Source organism: Phasianus colchicus, chromosome 2 (genome assembly GCF_987193195.1).
Source record: "Phasianus colchicus chromosome 2, bPhaCol1.hap1.1, whole genome shotgun sequence".
In the NCBI taxonomy this organism is placed as follows: Eukaryota; Metazoa; Chordata; class Aves; order Galliformes; family Phasianidae; genus Phasianus; species Phasianus colchicus.
The window spans coordinates 37,567,463-37,585,414 of NC_143437.1; the positions used below are offsets into that span (position 1 = coordinate 37,567,463).

Genomic DNA, 17,952 nt, shown 5'->3' on the forward strand with positions numbered 1-17,952 from the left:
ACGGGCGGGATAGACTACAGCCCCCAGCATGCCGCGCGGCGAGCTGCGGCGGCTATCGCTGCGTGGGGGTTAGCGCGCGCACTCGCCGGGGCTGTGGTGTCGGCAGCGCGGGCGGGCTGAGGGGGGAGCGCGGCGCCCCCGCCGGCCGCGCCGGGAGGAGTTGTTGTGGCCGGCCCTCGTTTCGCCCGTCCGCTTCCTGTGGCACTGGAGAGCGGGGCCGCCCTCCCCCGTCAGCCGCGGCGGGCGGAGCGGCCGGAGCAGCATGAGCGGCGGCGGCGGCCGGAGCACAGCGGCGTGGGCACGGTGGGCGACGCGGCTGTTGGCGGTCCTGGGCTCTATCCTGGCCGCGGAAGCCCAGGTGCGGAGACGCGGCGGGAGCGGGGAGCGGAGCGGGGACGCGGTGCCGGCTGAGGGCCGGCGGGCTGCGAAAGCCGGGCCTCAGCCCGTAGCCCGCGTCCTCCTGGTCGGCGCCGTGCCGCGGCCCGGGCCCGGCGGCGGGTGCCTCTGGAGCGTGGGGCCGCGCTCAGGCGGTCGCTGCGGGGCACGGCAGCGGCACTCGCGTGTAACGGTCCGCCGGGCGCGGAGCTCGCCGCGGCCGTGGGCGGTGTGCAGAGCCCGTAGCCCTGGGGCGGCAACGCGGGAGTGCTGGCGGAGTCGGTGAGCGGCCGTGCGTCGTGTCGGTGCCCGCTCTCGGTTTGTGTTTGTGTCAGCCCGCGGGAGGGTGAGCGTCCCTTCTCTCTGTGCGGGAAGGTCGGTGTTGGTGCGCGGGGTTCTGCTGTTCATCGGTACGGCTGTGGCTGAGTAACAGCTGCTGTCGAGTAGGGAAGGGCATCAGCTGGGCCAAACGTATCGCCCTCTGCTCGTGTGGAGCTACTGCGAGTAGTGAGCTGAGGAGCATCGTGTCTCTTGTGTCCTTGCTTATTATTTTTATTATCTTCTAAATTTTTGTGTGACATGCTGTATTGTGAGTGGCCACCCGAGGCAGTGACTAATCTAGCACAGATAGCTTTGACTGCAGTTTTTCTGTGTGTAGAATCATAGAATATTCTGAGTTGAAAGAGACCTATAAGATCGTCTAATCCAATTCTTGGCTCCTCACAGTACCCAGAAAATCAGACCATGTGTCAGAGCAGGGTGTACAAGCGCTCCCTGAGCTCCAGCACTCGAGGCCGTCCCCATTGCCCTGTGCAGCTCGTTCCGTGCCCACAGCCCTCTGATGCAGAACCCGTTCCCCAGCCCTACTGCCCCCAGTCTGTTTTCCTCTGTTACACGTTGATGTTTTCTGAGGTTAAAATGAAGCCCTTATTTATTACTTATCTCAGCGTAACTAGATACTAATGTAATTGTGATTCTTAATGAAGACATTAACAAACTGTCGTGACTTTATCATACTTGGCAGAGAGATTGGCTTCTGTTATTTTGCAGAACTGTTAGCTTATTGTACTCAGAGTTTAAACAGCAAGAGTTTGACTTGCACGGAGGAAAGATAAGCTAGCCATTAGCTCTTGGAGTCATGTTACCCATAGCCTTTCTCTTGCTCTGCAGCTATGGCAAATAAAACATTAAGAAAGAAAACAGTGTGTCCCAAGTGGCCTTCTGGTTGTTGAAGCAATTAAAGTGCAGCAACCTGATAACACTAATAAGGTTGTTTGTAGGAAAATGCTGCTTGTTAGTATATGCACTTGTTCATTTTTTTCCACTTTGTTGATGTGCCAAATACTTCTTGCTTTGCAGATTTCTTAAGGAGAAATTGATGCTAGGTTGGACATTGACCTTTTCTTGTGAAAGGTTGATTTATCTTGAATAAACTTGACATTTCCAATACAGCTCCAGTATCTCTACAAGAACTAAAATAGCTTTAACAATGCATGGAAATACTTTTAATAAGAGTGTTGGAAAGAAAGGAATAGAATCCCATCTGCCTGACTTCTGTCACATATTCTGTTGAGCTACCACTTCTAGAGTTTATCATAGAGCTCAGAGTAATCAACAGCTTAAACGTAAGCTTGATGCTTGGTCGTTGTAATAAAAATTGTGGTAACTTAAAGGTCGGTTTTGCTGTGTTTTTGTGGGGCAAGTTAACTGGTATAGCATAGTTTAAAAAGACAAAATGCCAGCTGTGTGAATAGTGGAGTAGGTTGTACCATACTTAGGTTTAACTGTGTAATACGTTGCTCTTATTTCCATGTCTTCACTTGGAAACAGAGCTCACTGGGAGGTACAGGTGTTAAGAGGAATGAAACTATTTTCTACATTTCGTTAGTGTTCTGTCATTAAGCAAGTATAGCCGTGCTAATAAAAAAGCCCTGACTGGGGCAATTGAAGACTGTGTTGCTGCTGTGTTAGCACGCAATGAACTGACTCCGCTGGTGTGTAGTGTTGGCTTTTCACATGTGCTGTCAAATGACTTTATAAATTCTGTTTTGCTACAAATGTAGCATAGTTTAATTTTAGAGCACTCCTTCCAAGGAAACATTGATTTTCCTGTGTTATGTATGCAGGAAGCCAACTGTACCAGTTTAAAAAAAAAAAAAAAAAAGTGATGAGAAAGAAACTGAGAGTTTCACTTGCTCGTTCTCAGTACTTTGAATTAATTTTTCTCTGCAAAATTTCTTGAAACTGTTCTAGATTGAGGGACCTGATTATTTGTGGCACTTCATAGTCTTCTGAGTAAACTGCTGCATTTTAAAAGGTGTTCTTAGAATCAAAATGTTATCAGAGGTGTCTGGCAAAGGCGTAAGTTCACTTAGATTGCCATCTTACTTAAATAAAAGGACTGCGGCTTTTTTTTTTCCATTTGTGCTTGACACTGTCTGTAAGGCTGCATGTTTATATGGAACACTTGCACCTGAAAAAACACTTTGAGTTTTGCATAAATGGTACAAATATTTTTGTAAGCAGTGAAGCAGTGAGAGGTGGTCATCAAAATAATTTCCTGCTCTACATCTTTTCAGTCCAAAGAAAATTTCTCAGCTCATCTTCACTCTGCTTTCATCTTAATGATTGTTCTCCATGTATCCTGTTAGTATAGTTGTATCATATTTGAGTAAAATGCTCAGTTGTCTTTGGCTTTTTTACTCTAGTAAAATGTACTGCTGTTTGTTTTGTAGTAAGGATGTGTAGAGATAGCACATCTATTTTCTGCATGTGTGACCAATATGAAAATTGTGTTTTTGTAATGCAGTTGTAGATTAAAATACGTGGAGGTTTGATTTCTATAAGGATCAGTAATGGTTTTTGTCTTCCTAGTCAGTAGTCATGTGGGCTGTGAGGTATTTTGAAAATCATATGAGTGAATGTAGTCTTTCCAATCTCTTTGCCCAGGCTTGAAATTCAATAATATTAAGGAAGGCAAGAATAAGATTTTGGGTGAAGTTGCTTCTCTTAAATGACTGTTACTTCAATACTGTAAGCGGTGGCTAGAGGGCTGGAGCACTCCTCTTTTGAAGACAGGTGAGGAAGCTCTGCTTCTTCAGCATGGAGAAGAGAAGGCTCTGGGGAGACTTTGTTGTGGCCTTCCAGTACCTGAAGGGAGCATATAAACAGGAGAGAGACTGACTTTTTACATGGCCTGATAGCGATAGGGCAAGGAGGAATTGCTTTAGTAAAGATCTAGATTAGACGTTAGGAAGAAATTCTTTACTTATGATGTGGAGAGGTCCTGGCACAGCTGTCTGGAGAAGCTGAGGTGCCGAAGGCTGGGTTGGATGGGGCTGAGCTGCTGGGTGGCAGCCCTGCACACAGCAGGGGATTGGATGGGCTTTAAGGATCTCTCCAACCCAAGCTGTTGTGTGGTTCTACAAACTCTGCAGAACTGTGGTAGTCAGTTTAGTGTGTCAGGAAAAGTAAGAGCTGCAGAAGGTGAATTATCTACTAAACTGCTTTATTGCCATAGCTTCACTTCAGTGTCTTTTGTGTGGTGGGGAATCCACTTTTCAGGCCTTCTTTATGTATAGTTAGAGCAGAAGCATGTAATGTAGTTTCTAGTGACTTTTCTTATATCAAGCTTGGTTATGTAACGGCATCTTTGTAAAGTAGTGGAGTGATTTACCATGCATAAAATAGATAATTTCATAACCTAGCTGTGAAATCTATGGAGAAAAAAATTCTCCTTCTATATGTAACCTTTTCTTAGTCAGACATTCTAAGCCCATGTAAAATACAAAATGTGCAAGCTTTCCTGTTTTAGTTCCTTTCTGAGCTATCATTTATGTTGATGAATTCTGTGTATGGCTGAATAATAGTTAGCAGTGCTTGATTCCATTCATTTATATGCTGAAGCCTTCAAACATACGTTTGGAAGTTTTTTCAAGAATGTTTATGTTTGTTTGAGAAGCTATGCTTAGAAGTATTTGGTTTGGATATAAGGAAGCTTATTATACAAATATACATGAAGTCACATTTTCACTGTTAATGTCTTTTGGTTAAGACACTGTTGGTGTCTTAGGAAAATTGTTGCGGTAGCTTAAAGACAAACAACTTTGTAGATTATCTGCCCTGTGCTGGTGGTGTTGACTCTGCACTGTGTGCAGCTTTTACCACAAAGACAGTCTTAGGCTAATTCAGCGCCTTCCTATTCTAGCACAAGAGGAGTGATGTGTCCTGGGAAATTCAGATTTAATTTCACAAAAGGTTTACAGCCATACAGTGTAGGTGACTGTACCTGGTTTTCCTAACGTTTGTACAATTTAGTTGAGGTTACTAACTTCTTGGGCACAAAAGTACTTATTCCCCCTTTACCCATTCTGTTAAAGAAACTGAATATTTTTTGGTACTTAAAAGCCAATTACACACTGTTGTTACTTTTTTATAATTTTTTTTTTTAGGAAATCCAATGAATAAGTGTTTAAGAGGAAAATATTTGGTATGCAGTTCTGGTGTGCTAATATAAAGTGCATTCATAGCTTGCTCATTACGTAGAAGGTTCTATGTGTTGAAACTAAGAACGAATTTCAATTCTGCAAATGTTAGTCTGACAGACACTGATTCAGCTTTGCATTTGGAAGTGAGCTTAAGCTAAAAATTGATTTGTTATTTTGCTCAAAATTGTGAAATGTTATATTGTGTTTTAATAATGAAAGAGTGTTTGCTATGGAACTGCATTTCACTAGTATGTTTTGACTGCCGTATTTTTAGTTGTTTTTCTGTAGTTAACATTTCATTTCTTGATTAAAAAAATCAATCACGTGTGTTCTTTTAATAGCTCACAGGTGTCCTAGATGATTGTTTATGTGACATAGAAAGCATTGATGACTTCAATACTTTCAAGATCTTCCCCAAAATACAGAAACTACAAGAACGTGATTACTTCAGATATTACAAGGTATGATTAGAATGAACTTTTTTCTTGAATAATTTAAATAAAATCTATAAAATATAGGGAGGACTACAGATCCAGATTAGCTGTATTATGTTGTCTTTTAGAAACTCACAGATCTTTAATTTATGTTGTAGCAGGTTGTCAGCTATGCTTGTAAGAGGTCGTAGGTTTGTTGTGTTACTCCTGGAGTCAGTGACAGTAAATGATGACTTCTTTCATTCAGTCAATAAGTGGTATTTTTAAAGATAATACCTTTGTGCTGCTGTGTGTGAAAGAGGATTGTTTGTTAGCATTGTACAGCACTTGTCTTCTAAGTAATGTGGATAATTTGAAGTTGAAACATTGTAACGATTTCCTTTTCTTGTCAGCTGCCGTCCTAGTTCTGATTTTAGTGTTTGCCAGCTAGGAAGATTTTATTTCTTTGAAAAACAACTACAAATATTAATTTTCAAGTAGAGTGGGTAGCACTCTATGTCTTTAAACAAGACAGAAAGACAAGACATAAACTGGTTTTCTCTCACTGTTGAAACTGGATGAGCAGCATAAGATTTTGAAGACTGATACTCTTAGTTTCAGGTTTGCTGAGCTTGAAAATGAAGTTAGATTTTTGACTGAGCTAATCGCATGGTTACCAAGCACTGGCAAAAGGAGGTTCCAGTCCTTTAGGGCTGGGTAGGCCATCCCTGCTTCTTCCTTGCTTTTGGATTTTGGCCTTGTCCTACAGCATGTTACACCACTGAACCTGGTAGATTCTTTAGAATGTTATTTTGTTTGCTTGTTTTTTCGGAACGTAGCAAGTTGTTGATCTAGAATCAGGCAGGAATTAAATTAATGTAAGATGGGGTTATGAGTGTGAGGAAAGAAGTTCTAGGATCTTCCATTTCTAATCTGAGTAAGCAATAAAGTGTAGCTTCACCTTAATTTCCTACTGCTACATGATACAGCTTTCAGGGGAAATAAGATATTTGCAACTTCAGTGAAAATAGGATCTCTTAGTGGAAGTGGTAATTAGGTTCTCCAGAGGCAAGAGGAAGATACAAACCAAAATATTTGAAGATGAGCAGTAACAGCGTTGCAAGATTGTATAAAACTCAGCAACAGTAATTTCATCTTGCAAATGTAGGGCTTACCTTAATTTCAGTAGTTCTGCAGATTATACTTCCTGTGTGCGTAATTCCACCTCATCTTTCATATAGTTTTGATGTTGTAAGCAATACAATTTGTAAACTCAAGCGTATAGTCATTAATGCCTACAATTTTCTGCTAAAGGAAAACAAAAACAATATTTTTTTTTAATTTGAGAGTTGTAGAGCTAATTTTATTTTTGTCCAAAAGATTGTGATAGCTACTTCATTTTATTTGTAATTTTAGTTTTCCAAGATGTAGTTCTGCAATGTTTGTAGTTGATGGTGCATGAAATCTTTCAGTCTTTGGTGCGGGAGTGGTGATGTTGAAGTCTTTCATCACTATGCTTACTAATATGTATAAGGCTAATGCAAAAGAATACTGATTTTTTTTTTTCTTTAACTGACTTTTGTATTGACAATCCAGTTGAAATGTAATAGCAAGTGTTTGAGCCTCTTGTATAGCAGAGACGAGTACTTGTAATGCTCTGACTTCATTGTGCCGTTTGTTGAAAAATCAGAGCATTGATGAGAAAACATGACAAGTTTTGCTGGTAATGTTTCTGAAGTGGTTTCTCTTCATTATTTACACTTAAGCAACATCAACTTTTTTATTTGAGACTGTTAGTATTTTGATACTCATAATTCCTTGACAATTATGAAGTGTGGTAATGTGTCTGTTTTTACTGCTTGAAATCTGAAATCATCCAAACACTTAATTTGAACCAGTAAACTTCTGGCTATCTTCCATGAGATGTATTAGTACTAGCAGATCAAGGAAATACAACTGATTAAATATGACTATTTTATAGCTGTATTTCTCTGATTTCTTTTCCTGTTAGTAGTTATTTACTGTTCTGGTATAATATTAATGGTGAGAGATTTAATTGGGATTTTTATATGATAACTTTTTTTTTTATCCTGTGGCAACTATTACCATTAAAAACTTCAATGTGTAGTAAACCTGAGCTTGTGTACTCTCAGATTGCTTAAATACATGCATGTGTGTATACACACACACGTACACCATATGCTTTGAAGTAATAAATTTAACCCTTTTCCTTTTATCCTCTTATGTAATTTGAAATGATTTCCTGATACTGGAAGTTCTCTTTTTTTACATTGCCTTAAGAGTATTGATTATAACCTTTTGTTTTGGTATGTTTAGGTGAATTTAAAGAGACCATGCCCATTCTGGGCTGATGATGGCCATTGTTCTATCAAAGATTGTCATGTAGAGCCTTGTCCTGAGGTATGCATCAGATACTATACAGTAGGGAAAGGTTGTTTGGCTGAACAGCTTGTTTAATTTCACTGAGTACTCTATCCATTGTCCTTTTCCACTATAGTAAAATTGAAGTCTGTTGTAATACCTTGCTTTTTAGCTTTGATAAGTTGAAATGATTTTTTTTTTTTAATCTCATTTCTAGTTATGCTATATCATTTTCTCCAGTAAATGGTTATATAATGTAAAATAATAGTATAGTAGTGTATGGGAACTGCTGAACCATGGTCTGAACCTCTGATTGACCACCTGAGGCGAGCAATGAGTCAGCCCTGGGAGCACAGGTGAAGGCAATTCTCCTGTGCTACTGGAAGGGGTGGAGCCGGGCTCCATATCACCTAGACTCCATTTAAGAGCTGACTACCACTGGGGAAGGATCTCTTTTGGAGATCGCTCCTCTTGGAGTCTTCTCAGCGAGCCCAGGACAAGAGTAAGCTTTCCATCCTTTCTTCTTTAGTGTGATAACCTATGTAGCCTAACTTTTCTGTATATTTCTTAATTATAACATCTGTATATTTGTTAATTATACAGATAGTTACACAAGTAACTTAAAAAAAATCCCTAACTTCCACTAATTTAATATATTTTTCTACATTTTAATCTTTGTTAATCTTTGTTCTGCTAAAATTTATCTTTATGTACTAAAAAGCAGAAGAATAGGAAAACTAAATTTAAAAAAACTTGTTTAAAACTTCTTTGTTTTTGATATTAGAAAGATGTTCTGTACGCTGTTAGGCTAAGTCTAAAACCAAGGGTTTGTGAAATAATTTTGTGAGTAGGTGATTGGGAGAATGTGCACTTAGCTTCCCATTTGTAGAATTCTTTATATTAAGTATAGAGTAAGTTCTACTAGTTTATTTATATAGTCTCTTCCTTTACACATGACAAAGCATTGTGCAAACATAATTTAACAAACCTTTATGGCTGAGACTAGAGTTTACAGTAATTGGCGCTTTGTTGTCATTCAAGTAACTGATCAGGGCATGTATATAATGTGCAGCATGGGTTTTCAGAAGACATATGAGGCATAAACTGGTTCTCAGTTAGCTTGTTTGGAATCCTGCGTTTTCAGTTTAAAAGGTAGCCTTCCCCTGACTTGTGGTAAATGCTATGTTTAACAATTAAATTTTTTTACACATTATATGCATAATTTTCTGCAGGCTTCATTAACTATGCCAAAGTTCAGTAATAAGGCTAATCTATACATCAGTTATCAGCTAAAAAAATTAATTTTAGTTTCTGACTATTGATGAACTTAAGTTTAAACAAAAAGGTGACAAAAGTATTCTGTTTCTAAAGAAGAAATGTAATCAGTAGTTGAAGTTCTTAGAATTGTTTATATTATTGGTACAAATGATCAGGTCTAAGATGTAGCTTTTGAATATAACATGTTGGGAAAGGAAACAAGCTAGCTAATCAGTCTGTGTAGAAATGATTCTTAATTGCTAGATTTTAATCAAGCATAATAATGTCAGCGAGTAGTGTAAAAATTGTTTTTTTGTTTTTTAGAGCAAAATACCTGTTGGAATTAAAGCTGGGAGCTCTAATAAAGTAAGTAGTCAGTTATTTTCTAAGCTGCTTCTGACTTGTAATCTTAACGTTACAGTGGATGTGTGGCTTTTTATTGCAGATCTTTAGTCTTAGCAGTGATGCAGTTGTTAACATCAATTCCTGTATGCTGCTTTGTACTTCTGTGAATTAGAGTGCTCCTGATGTAGCTGGTACCATTGTATCATTCTGAGACTTTATTAGCTTGGGAGTTGGCACAGACTGAATCAATGAATGACCAGAGACAGTGGAACACCACCACAAAATGCTGATGGTAAAATTCTTTGTACCTTTCTGAGTACAGGTCATCTTCTCCAAAGCTGTAGGCTGAGATGAGTAGCGATGCATATATAAACACAACCTGTAGCATTAAAAAAAAAAAAAATGGTTGTGTGGTTTTGACACATCTAATCTTGAATAGATCATTAGCCTAAAGATGATACACTGAAGTGGTCAATTTGTGCTGTTGGCTTTTGCTTGCTTGTGTCCAAGCCAACCTTCTTAGATCACTAAGTGATCTTAGTATAGCCAGGAAGGTAAGGTGATTATACACCTGGAAGAGAGACTCTTCTCCATTCCCAAATCTGTAACATAGTGCCGAAGAAAAATGGTTTTGGCAATGAATTGGATAATAGTATCCACAGGACCAAAAGAGAGCTCTTACTGTTGAGTGCCATGGCTGTGTGCAGACTTACACTTACTCTTCTCTTTATCTACATCCTTCCCAGCAATTTCCACCTCCCTTAATGGCCATGGTTACTACTTATCTCACCTCAGCATAGCTTGTAAACTTCTAGCATTATTCAGGGTTTTTTTTGGTTTGTGTTTTTGTTGTTTAATTGTACAAAGAACAGTTTTGCCTTTGGAAGGTCGTCTAGCTGTGAAGGCCAGTTCCCCACAGAAAGAAGCGCAGTTAGCAATAGAAGGATATCTTAAAAATTCTTGGCACCAATGTAAGCTTATTGAAATGGTGCTAGAGGCACAAAAATAGCTTCACTTTCTGCAGGCTTGTCTCATTGGAGTAGTGGACTATGGTGTCTTAATACTGCTAAGTAGCTAAGTACTGTGCTACCATCGTGCTCCTTCTCCTCACAAGGTCTGGAGGAGATAATATTAAGGGAAAAAAAAATGAAACCTATGCGTTTAGATAAGGATAGGAAAAATCATTCACCAACCAATTACCATTAGAGGTGAAACTGTGCTTTGGGAGGGTTAGTTTATTAACAGTGGTAACAGAGTCAAGCAGTGAATAGCAGAAGCAAACTTTCCTTCCACCCAGCTTCTACTTCCTTCCCTTCGAGTGGTCCATGGGAAGGAGGAATGGAGCAGTTGGTAAATATATTGTCATTGCCACTCCTTCCTGCTCACTCCCTTTCCCTGTTCCAGCATGAGATTCCTCCTATGGGATGCTGTCCTTCATGAAGAGATCCAATGTGGACTTCCCAATGGGCTGCAGTTCTTCAAGAACTGCTCTAGCATGGGTCTCATCCTGCAGTGTGCGATCCTTCAGGAATGAGCTGTTCCACTTTGGGCTCTTTTCTGTGGGCTGCAGCTCCAGTCTGGGGCCTGCTCCTGCAGGGTTCTCCATGGGCTTACAGTTTCCTTCGGGCCACGTCCGCCTGCTGCACTGTGGGCTACTCCACAGGCTGTCCTCAGGAGATCTGCTCCGCATGATGCTCATGGGCTGCAGGGAACAGCCTGCTCCATTCACTGTCAGCCTCTCCTGGGCTGCACAGAACTTCTGCTCAGTGCTTGGAGCACCTCCTGTCTTTCTGCACTGACTTCAGTGGCTGCAGGAGTGTTACTATTGCATTTTCCCAGTTTTCTCTCCCAGCTGCTGTTGTGCAGATCTTTTTCCCCCTTAAGTCTGCTCTCCCAGGGACATACTACATACCCTGTGTCACTCATTCAGCTCTGCCAGTGGCAGGTCCCTTTTGGAGATGTCTGGAGCTGGCCCTGATCTGAATGGGGCAGCTGCTGGGCTCTGCTCATAGAGGGCACCCCTGCAGCCCTTCCACTACTTAAACCTTGTTATGTAAGCCCAATATTAAACACTAAAGAACTCAGGACAGCCAGTATATTAAACTTCAAAGCAATGGTGCAGCACCTCAAGGTTATAGCACGTAACTTCAGTTTTTGCTTTCTGCACTCTTCTATTTTCCTTTCAGAAACTTTTTTTTTTTACAAGAACCTGCTTTGTCAAAAACAAGTATTTTGTCCAGATCTACTCAGAGGTCAAATAAACGGGAGAACAGCAAAGCCTGGAAGGATGGCTTGGACTTGAACGTTCATTCTGTTTGGGAACTTACATTTAGGATCATCATCTTGGCAGTAATATTTTTCTCTTCAGGGTAGGGATGGGTTTGCAACTCTAGACATGCAGAATGTTTACCTCAGCATCTCAGTGTTTTATTTCATCAGCAGTATCTGTTTAATTTTAGGACAGATGCATTCCTTGTTTGCATTTTTCCATTTAACATCCTTATGATATGAAGAGAAGCCTCACACCTAGCACATTTGAGAAAATTGAGCAAGAAGTTCTTTCTAGAGTAATGATTGGTTGTTTGGCAGCTTCTTGTAGTGACCTCTAAATTACTTTTTAATCTCTTCCACTACTTGAAGTTCAGTAGGCTTTGCTGCTAATAATTCCTGTTACAGCAGTACATATGGTACTGTATTTTGGATTCCTGACTCAAACTATGTTGATAACATACCAGTAATGTAGCTGTTGCTAACCAGTGCTTGCAGAGCATCAAGGCTGCTGTTTCTCATTCTGGCCTCTTCCTTCCCTGTTCCAGCAGTGAACAAGCTAGGGGTGGCCAAGGGACTGAGTTGGCTGATCTGAATTAACTGAAGAGATATTCCATGCAGTATCACACCATACTCAGCATGAAATAGTTGGAGTAGACAGACTTTCCGAAGTACTTGCTTCTCAGAAAATACTGGATTTGGACTGTTTCTGGTGGGTGGCAAATGACTGCCTTTAGGCATATTTAGCTGAATCTTCTGTGGCAGTTAAATGCACAGGGTAAAATTGACCTGATAAAAATAAGTGAAGAAAATTAAAATAAGTATTCCAAAGTACTACTTGCCACTTCCAGAATTCAGGGTTTTTTCCCTGCTACTAACTAGTTCAATGCTTAAGTTAGAAATATGTTTCGCGTCACCTGTTTTCAGTGGATTTTAGGTAACTTATTTGTATGTTAAATATGACTTTTCTTACAGTATTCAAAAGCTGCAAATAATTCCAAAGAATTGGAGGACTGTGAGCAAGCTAACAAACTGGGAGCAGTCAACAGTACCTTAAGGTATGTTGAGATTTACAGTAATTAAAATATATATATATATAAAACTATATATAGTAGCAAGAGAGCAGCATTTCTTTTTGTCTGTCTTGGTTTTGCAGTGTGCTGGTTTTTGTTCTTCATACTTTACATAGCCCATTAAAAAGTAAGCATGAAATGATGCAGAAATACCTGAAGGTATAATGTGAGAAGTAGATACTTTCCTTGTCTTAAAAGTGCTTCTAGTTTTTTTGGTTTTTTTTTTTAAGTATACTTATTTGTTTGGAAGAAATCTTATAGCAACAGGAGATAAAATTTGCAAATGAAAACACTTTTTTCCAGTTTTTACCAGTATCGGCCTTCTTTTTCTTGATGACTGTGGTGAATTAAAGGGTTCTGTCCAGGTCTCTCTGTTACAATGATGTGCCTGTTTGTGATCACTTGGCAAACCAGGTCAGGGAGCTTGTGAATTATTTTTCTTGTTGAAGTTATTTTTTGCTTGGATCAGTTCCCTGGTCTTACCTACTGATTGGCACAGCCAAGGTTGGATGGTACAAATTCTGCAGGATGGTGTTGTTCTTCTCTAGGAAAGAGCGGAACGGTTTAGGAAAGCTTGCATTATATTGGACCCACCACTTTGAAAAAGCAGAAAATGAAAACTAAAAAATAAGTTTGTCGCTAGCGGAGAGGTCTGGTGCCTTTTGGCTGTAGATTTCAGCAGTCCTACCTAATCAAAAAATGCTGTCCTGGCTCATTATAAAAAGTGACTATTGTTTTTATAAAAAAAAAAAAGGTAACATGCTATTTTGTGTAGTATTTTAAAGCAAGCTGGGCAGAGCCTTACCCAAGTGTTAAGGGAACTAAGAAGCCATTAACTCTCTTCTGCTTCTGTAGATTAAAAGAGTAATGTAATTTAGCACATGTACAGGGGGCTAAAGAGACTGGCTTTTGCAAGATTGCAAGTTGATAAAAGTTGGGGAAGTTACAAAATCCTTTTTGGTTTGGGGCTGTTTTCCATTATCATCTATATTGATTGTGGCTATAAAATCTTGCCTGCTAGCAATTAATGAGGAGGTACCTCAGGAAAGTTTGTAAGGTTCACTGAATGTCAAGTGTAGTCTCCTGTTGTGCTTTGGTAGATTAAAAATGTATCTTGTTTAGGAATTGCAGATGTCAAATTGAGCTAGTACTGATCTGATCAAAAGAAATTAGTTGTTTTTGGTATTTTAGGGGAATTTACTGCACCCTGGAGTGGAGTTCCCAATCTTAACTTATGCCATGCTACTTACAGCAAAATATAAATAGTTCTGTTTCTCACGTATGCATTGAAGAAAGCATTTAGCTATTAGCACTACTTGTGTTTCTTAGTATGGGAACTTCAAAGTACTTGTTTCTCTGGTACAGTGCACCTTTGAAATTGCAAGAGTGTGTAGAGCTAACGTTATTACTTAAAAGACTCAAGTCATTCGTAGAGTAATTTAGCTTGGAACAGACCTTTAGAGATCCAGCCTCCCATGCAAAAGCAAGGTTAAGTATTGTAGATTTCTTTGAAAGCATGGGTTAAGGAATACAAGGATGTTTTTTCTTGTAGTGACAGTTGCCAAAGTATTTCTGAAAGTGCTAAGAATATGTGCTATGGATTTTTTTAATGAAGGAAGGAAAGTAACTATCGGTGCAGTGTTTGCTTAAGTAATGATGGTGAAATCTTTCTTGCTGTGTAACACTGAACTGACTTCAGAAAGTACCACAATTAGTGCTTGCTTGTATCTCTGCCCCAACTCCATTTATTTTAGTGTGCCAGATATAATAGTTCAGAATTAAGTTCTAAGTTAATTACTGTATATGGGTTGTGTTGTTGAGTAGCTCTTACTGACATTGTTTATTTTAAAGTTTAAAATCAAATGTATTTTCTTCCCCTCAGTAACCAAAGTAAGGAGGCTTTCATTGACTGGGCAAGATACGATGATTCACAGGATCATTTTTGTGAACTCGATGGTAAAATGTTTAAGCTTCTTCAATGTTTGCTTTATTTACTGTCTCTTAAAAACAAGATTGTAGCTACTCTGCAAGTAACTGTTTTAAGTTTTAATTTTGTACTACTTTGACACATAACAGTTCATATTATCTTACATGCGAAGAAAGCAGTTTAGACAACTGAATGCTCCTTTTAAAAAAAAAAAGAAAAGAAAAAAAATCCACAATATTTATTCATTGTTACCATCTGTTAATATAGTGAACAGGAGACTTCTACAGAAATACAGAGAAAGCAAATAGTTTTAGCATTTTTTCTTTAAAAAAAAAATGCTTCTCACAAAAAAAGTCGTATCTAGCACAATTAATTTACACCCAATTTTTTCTTACTACCATATTATTTTTGCTGCTATTCTGTTCTCTGTTTGGGCTGATTACATTCTTGTAGCCTTGGTTTCAGACAAACTCTGTATTATATTCGCCTTTATTTGTAAAGACTTCTGGTTGTTAAAACACTAGGCTGCTAGTTTGTTTCCCCTATTTTGTGTGTGAGCCTTTCTATTTTGTATATAACATTCAATGGTTAAAGGAGAGTGTTTCAGATAAACGTGAGCACTGCCAAGTTCAAGGAAGGCTGCAGAAATAATTTTCACTAAGTACCGTACAAAGCTGTGCATGCTAGAAAAACTTGGCTCTGTGCAAGATATTTTAATCTACCTTTAGGTTAATATTTGGTGTCACCTGAGAAAGTAGCAGCTGTTATGTATTTAATAACTGCTTTCTCTTCCAGTGCTTCTGCTGCGTCTTTTCTGTGAAAATGTTGTCTGAACTGTTTCTCTAATATATACTCACTGAGCATTACTGTAGATCTGAACTGTTCAATGCAATAAGCTGTTGTTGTCTCCATCTTCAAGCTGCCTATTCATATTTTTAATGGCCTCAGTTGGGAAAAGTATAGTTAAGGAGCGTTTTCTTTCAGAAGTAATACTAGCTTAAGTAGATCCTGATTACACCTCCATCTCTTTCCAATGTTGTGCCCTACTGAAAAAGGATTACTGCCTATGCCCAGCTGTGTGCCTCCACTGTTCTTTTTGCTCTGGCTTTGGCATGCCTGTCACTGCATGGTGAGCTAATCTCAATATGAGTACCTGGAAAGTTGATGTCTCTTTCCTATTTCACAGACTGTTGGGGTTGAACTGCCTTATTAGGTGAGTTCCTGAGCTGATACAGAGGAAGATGAGAGAGTGACTTTACTTGGAGTGATAGGGAGAAGGGAGAAGCTGTTTTTTCTTCTTTCTCACCTCTCTTCCTGGTAGGGTCGGAGCTCTTGATTCGCTTTACTGTAGCTCAAATTTGTATCTTCAGTTTTACTTTTCACTGGCTTTCTTGTTGGGCTTCAGTGATAAACTAGGTAAGGGAATTGATCCAGCTGGAAACAATACCGTCTCAACTTAGGCCAGTTTTCCATCCTTCTACTGTGCTGCCCCTCAGACGCGTTTGTAAGTAGACAGAAAACAAAAATTGGAGAACTGAAGTGACCAGGAAGTGTAGGAACTGGTTTGGTTGCTGTGCTCCATCTGGTTCTCACTTTGTTCTTGTGTGTCTTGTCAATCTCTCTTCTTTATTTTTGCTACTACTGCTGAAGTGATGCTTAATGGCTTGTGCAGGATCATTTCTTCTTTTTAGAGCAGTTTTCACTCTTTCTGCGTCTCTTCAACATCCGAGAAAATGCTCAGTTGTGCTGCTTGGCCGATTCCCTTGAATAAGTATGGATTACTGGCTTGTATTGTACATGGGTCTCTTCAGCATGATTTGCTCTTGACCTAGAATTTCAGAGAGGAAAAGGAGAGGGAATTATTCCTGCTTTCTACTTGTTGTAACATAAAACTTAACTTTCTATTCATACAGAGTTTTCAGACAGTGATTTAATGTGGATGTTTTGCCTGAATTTGAAGTCAGCTTTAGGGATGAGGATATAACTTGTTGAAATGTTGCTTCAGTAATGTTTTGTTCCATAACCAACAGCATGTCCTGGAATATATAGAATCATTAAATTGCTAACGTTGAAGAAGACCTTAAAGTTCATCAAGTCCAGCCACAAACCAAAAGCGTTGTAAACTGTAATCCAGTAAATAATTTATAATTCACTGCTCCAACAGAAGCACTGGAATTAAGGATCCAATCGTATCTTAATATCTTAAATAGTACATCCCAGCAGCTATATATGAACTCATCACTGTAGCAGGGCTGCAGTAGTCTGTGCTTCTGCTACGCAGAAAGTTTGTTCAGTTAACAATAGGGTCCATGCTTTATGCAACTGTACAAGGTTATCTTAGAAATAAAAGTGATTCAGCTAATAAAGACTGTTTAACCACCAAGATGTGCTTCTGTGTGTTTGCTAAGGAGCCATATTTGCATTGTACCCATTTCAAAAAAAGCAGTTCTCTTACCCTTTTCCGTTCTTCACACCAAACGCTGTGGTCAGCTAAGCTCTGAGCTTGAAGCCCATTTAAAATAAAACACTATTCATATCTTTGCAAAAGGCATAAAAGCACATCGAGTGTTCACAGTGAAGTTGAAGAAGCCACATAGAAAGTGGTAAGAAACTGCAGAAATGATGGCAGCACAAGAGACTGTGAAAGAGATGATATTCTTTGCCTTTCTGTTTAGAGTATATATTGCTTTGTTTTTATGTACAAGGTATTTGTAATACCAGTGGAGAAATAAGAGTATTATACACGACTTCTTATTTGTATGTAATTGTGTGACTTTTAAAGTCTTTTTTAAATGATCAGTTAGAATACATAACAAAACATTTCTTATTTAGATGAGAGATCTCCGGATGCACAGTATGTGGATTTGCTGCTGAATCCAGAGCGTTACACAGGATACAAAGGGCCCTCTGCTTGGAGAGTGTGGAACAGCATCTATGAAGAAAACTGTTTCAAGTAATTGGGTGGGAGAGGAAGGCTACTTTTATACTTGCACTTCAATTTAGTTTAGAACTGATTTTGCATTTTCTAACTTATTTTCTAGGCCTCGATCTGTCTATCGTCCTTTAAATCCACTGGCACCTAGTAGGGGTGGGTTTTGTCTATTTTATTTTTTAATGCAATTCTTTTAACATAGTGACTTCAGTACAAATGATACAAATAATATTCTTTAGTCTCTTAGCGTGCTCTCTGCTTTTTAAATTTCCTGTGTTGAAGCAGCTATCCATTGTCAATTCTTACACTGTGTTTGTGATGCTGGTTTACAAACATGCTTGATTTTATGCACATGAAAATAGGCTTAGTAATGTCAGGGGAGTCACCTGAAAATTAAAAGATATCTAAAACTATTCAATAGGGAAGCATCACAGTAATTTTATATTGTGGCTGGGAAGGAGTTAAAATTGAATGAATCCAGCAGTTGTTTTCT

At 39.2% G+C, this 17,952-nt stretch overlaps 1 protein-coding gene across 1 annotated transcript in view; it reads left to right on the forward strand.

Moving 5' to 3' along the window:
• Positions 1-97: 97 nt before the first annotated feature.
• ERO1B (endoplasmic reticulum oxidoreductase 1 beta) overlaps positions 98-17,952 on the forward strand; it is a 29,529-nt gene continuing 11,674 nt past the window's right edge. The window contains exons 1-8 of the mRNA XM_031592185.2: positions 98-358; positions 5,204-5,323; positions 7,613-7,696; positions 9,239-9,280; positions 12,503-12,585; positions 14,483-14,556; positions 17,360-17,480; positions 17,569-17,615. Coding sequence (XP_031448045.1) covers positions 263-358; positions 5,204-5,323; positions 7,613-7,696; positions 9,239-9,280; positions 12,503-12,585; positions 14,483-14,556; positions 17,360-17,480; positions 17,569-17,615 — 667 coding nt within the window. The 5' untranslated portion in view covers positions 98-262. The remainder of the gene's footprint in view (positions 359-5,203; positions 5,324-7,612; positions 7,697-9,238; positions 9,281-12,502; positions 12,586-14,482; positions 14,557-17,359; positions 17,481-17,568; positions 17,616-17,952) is intronic.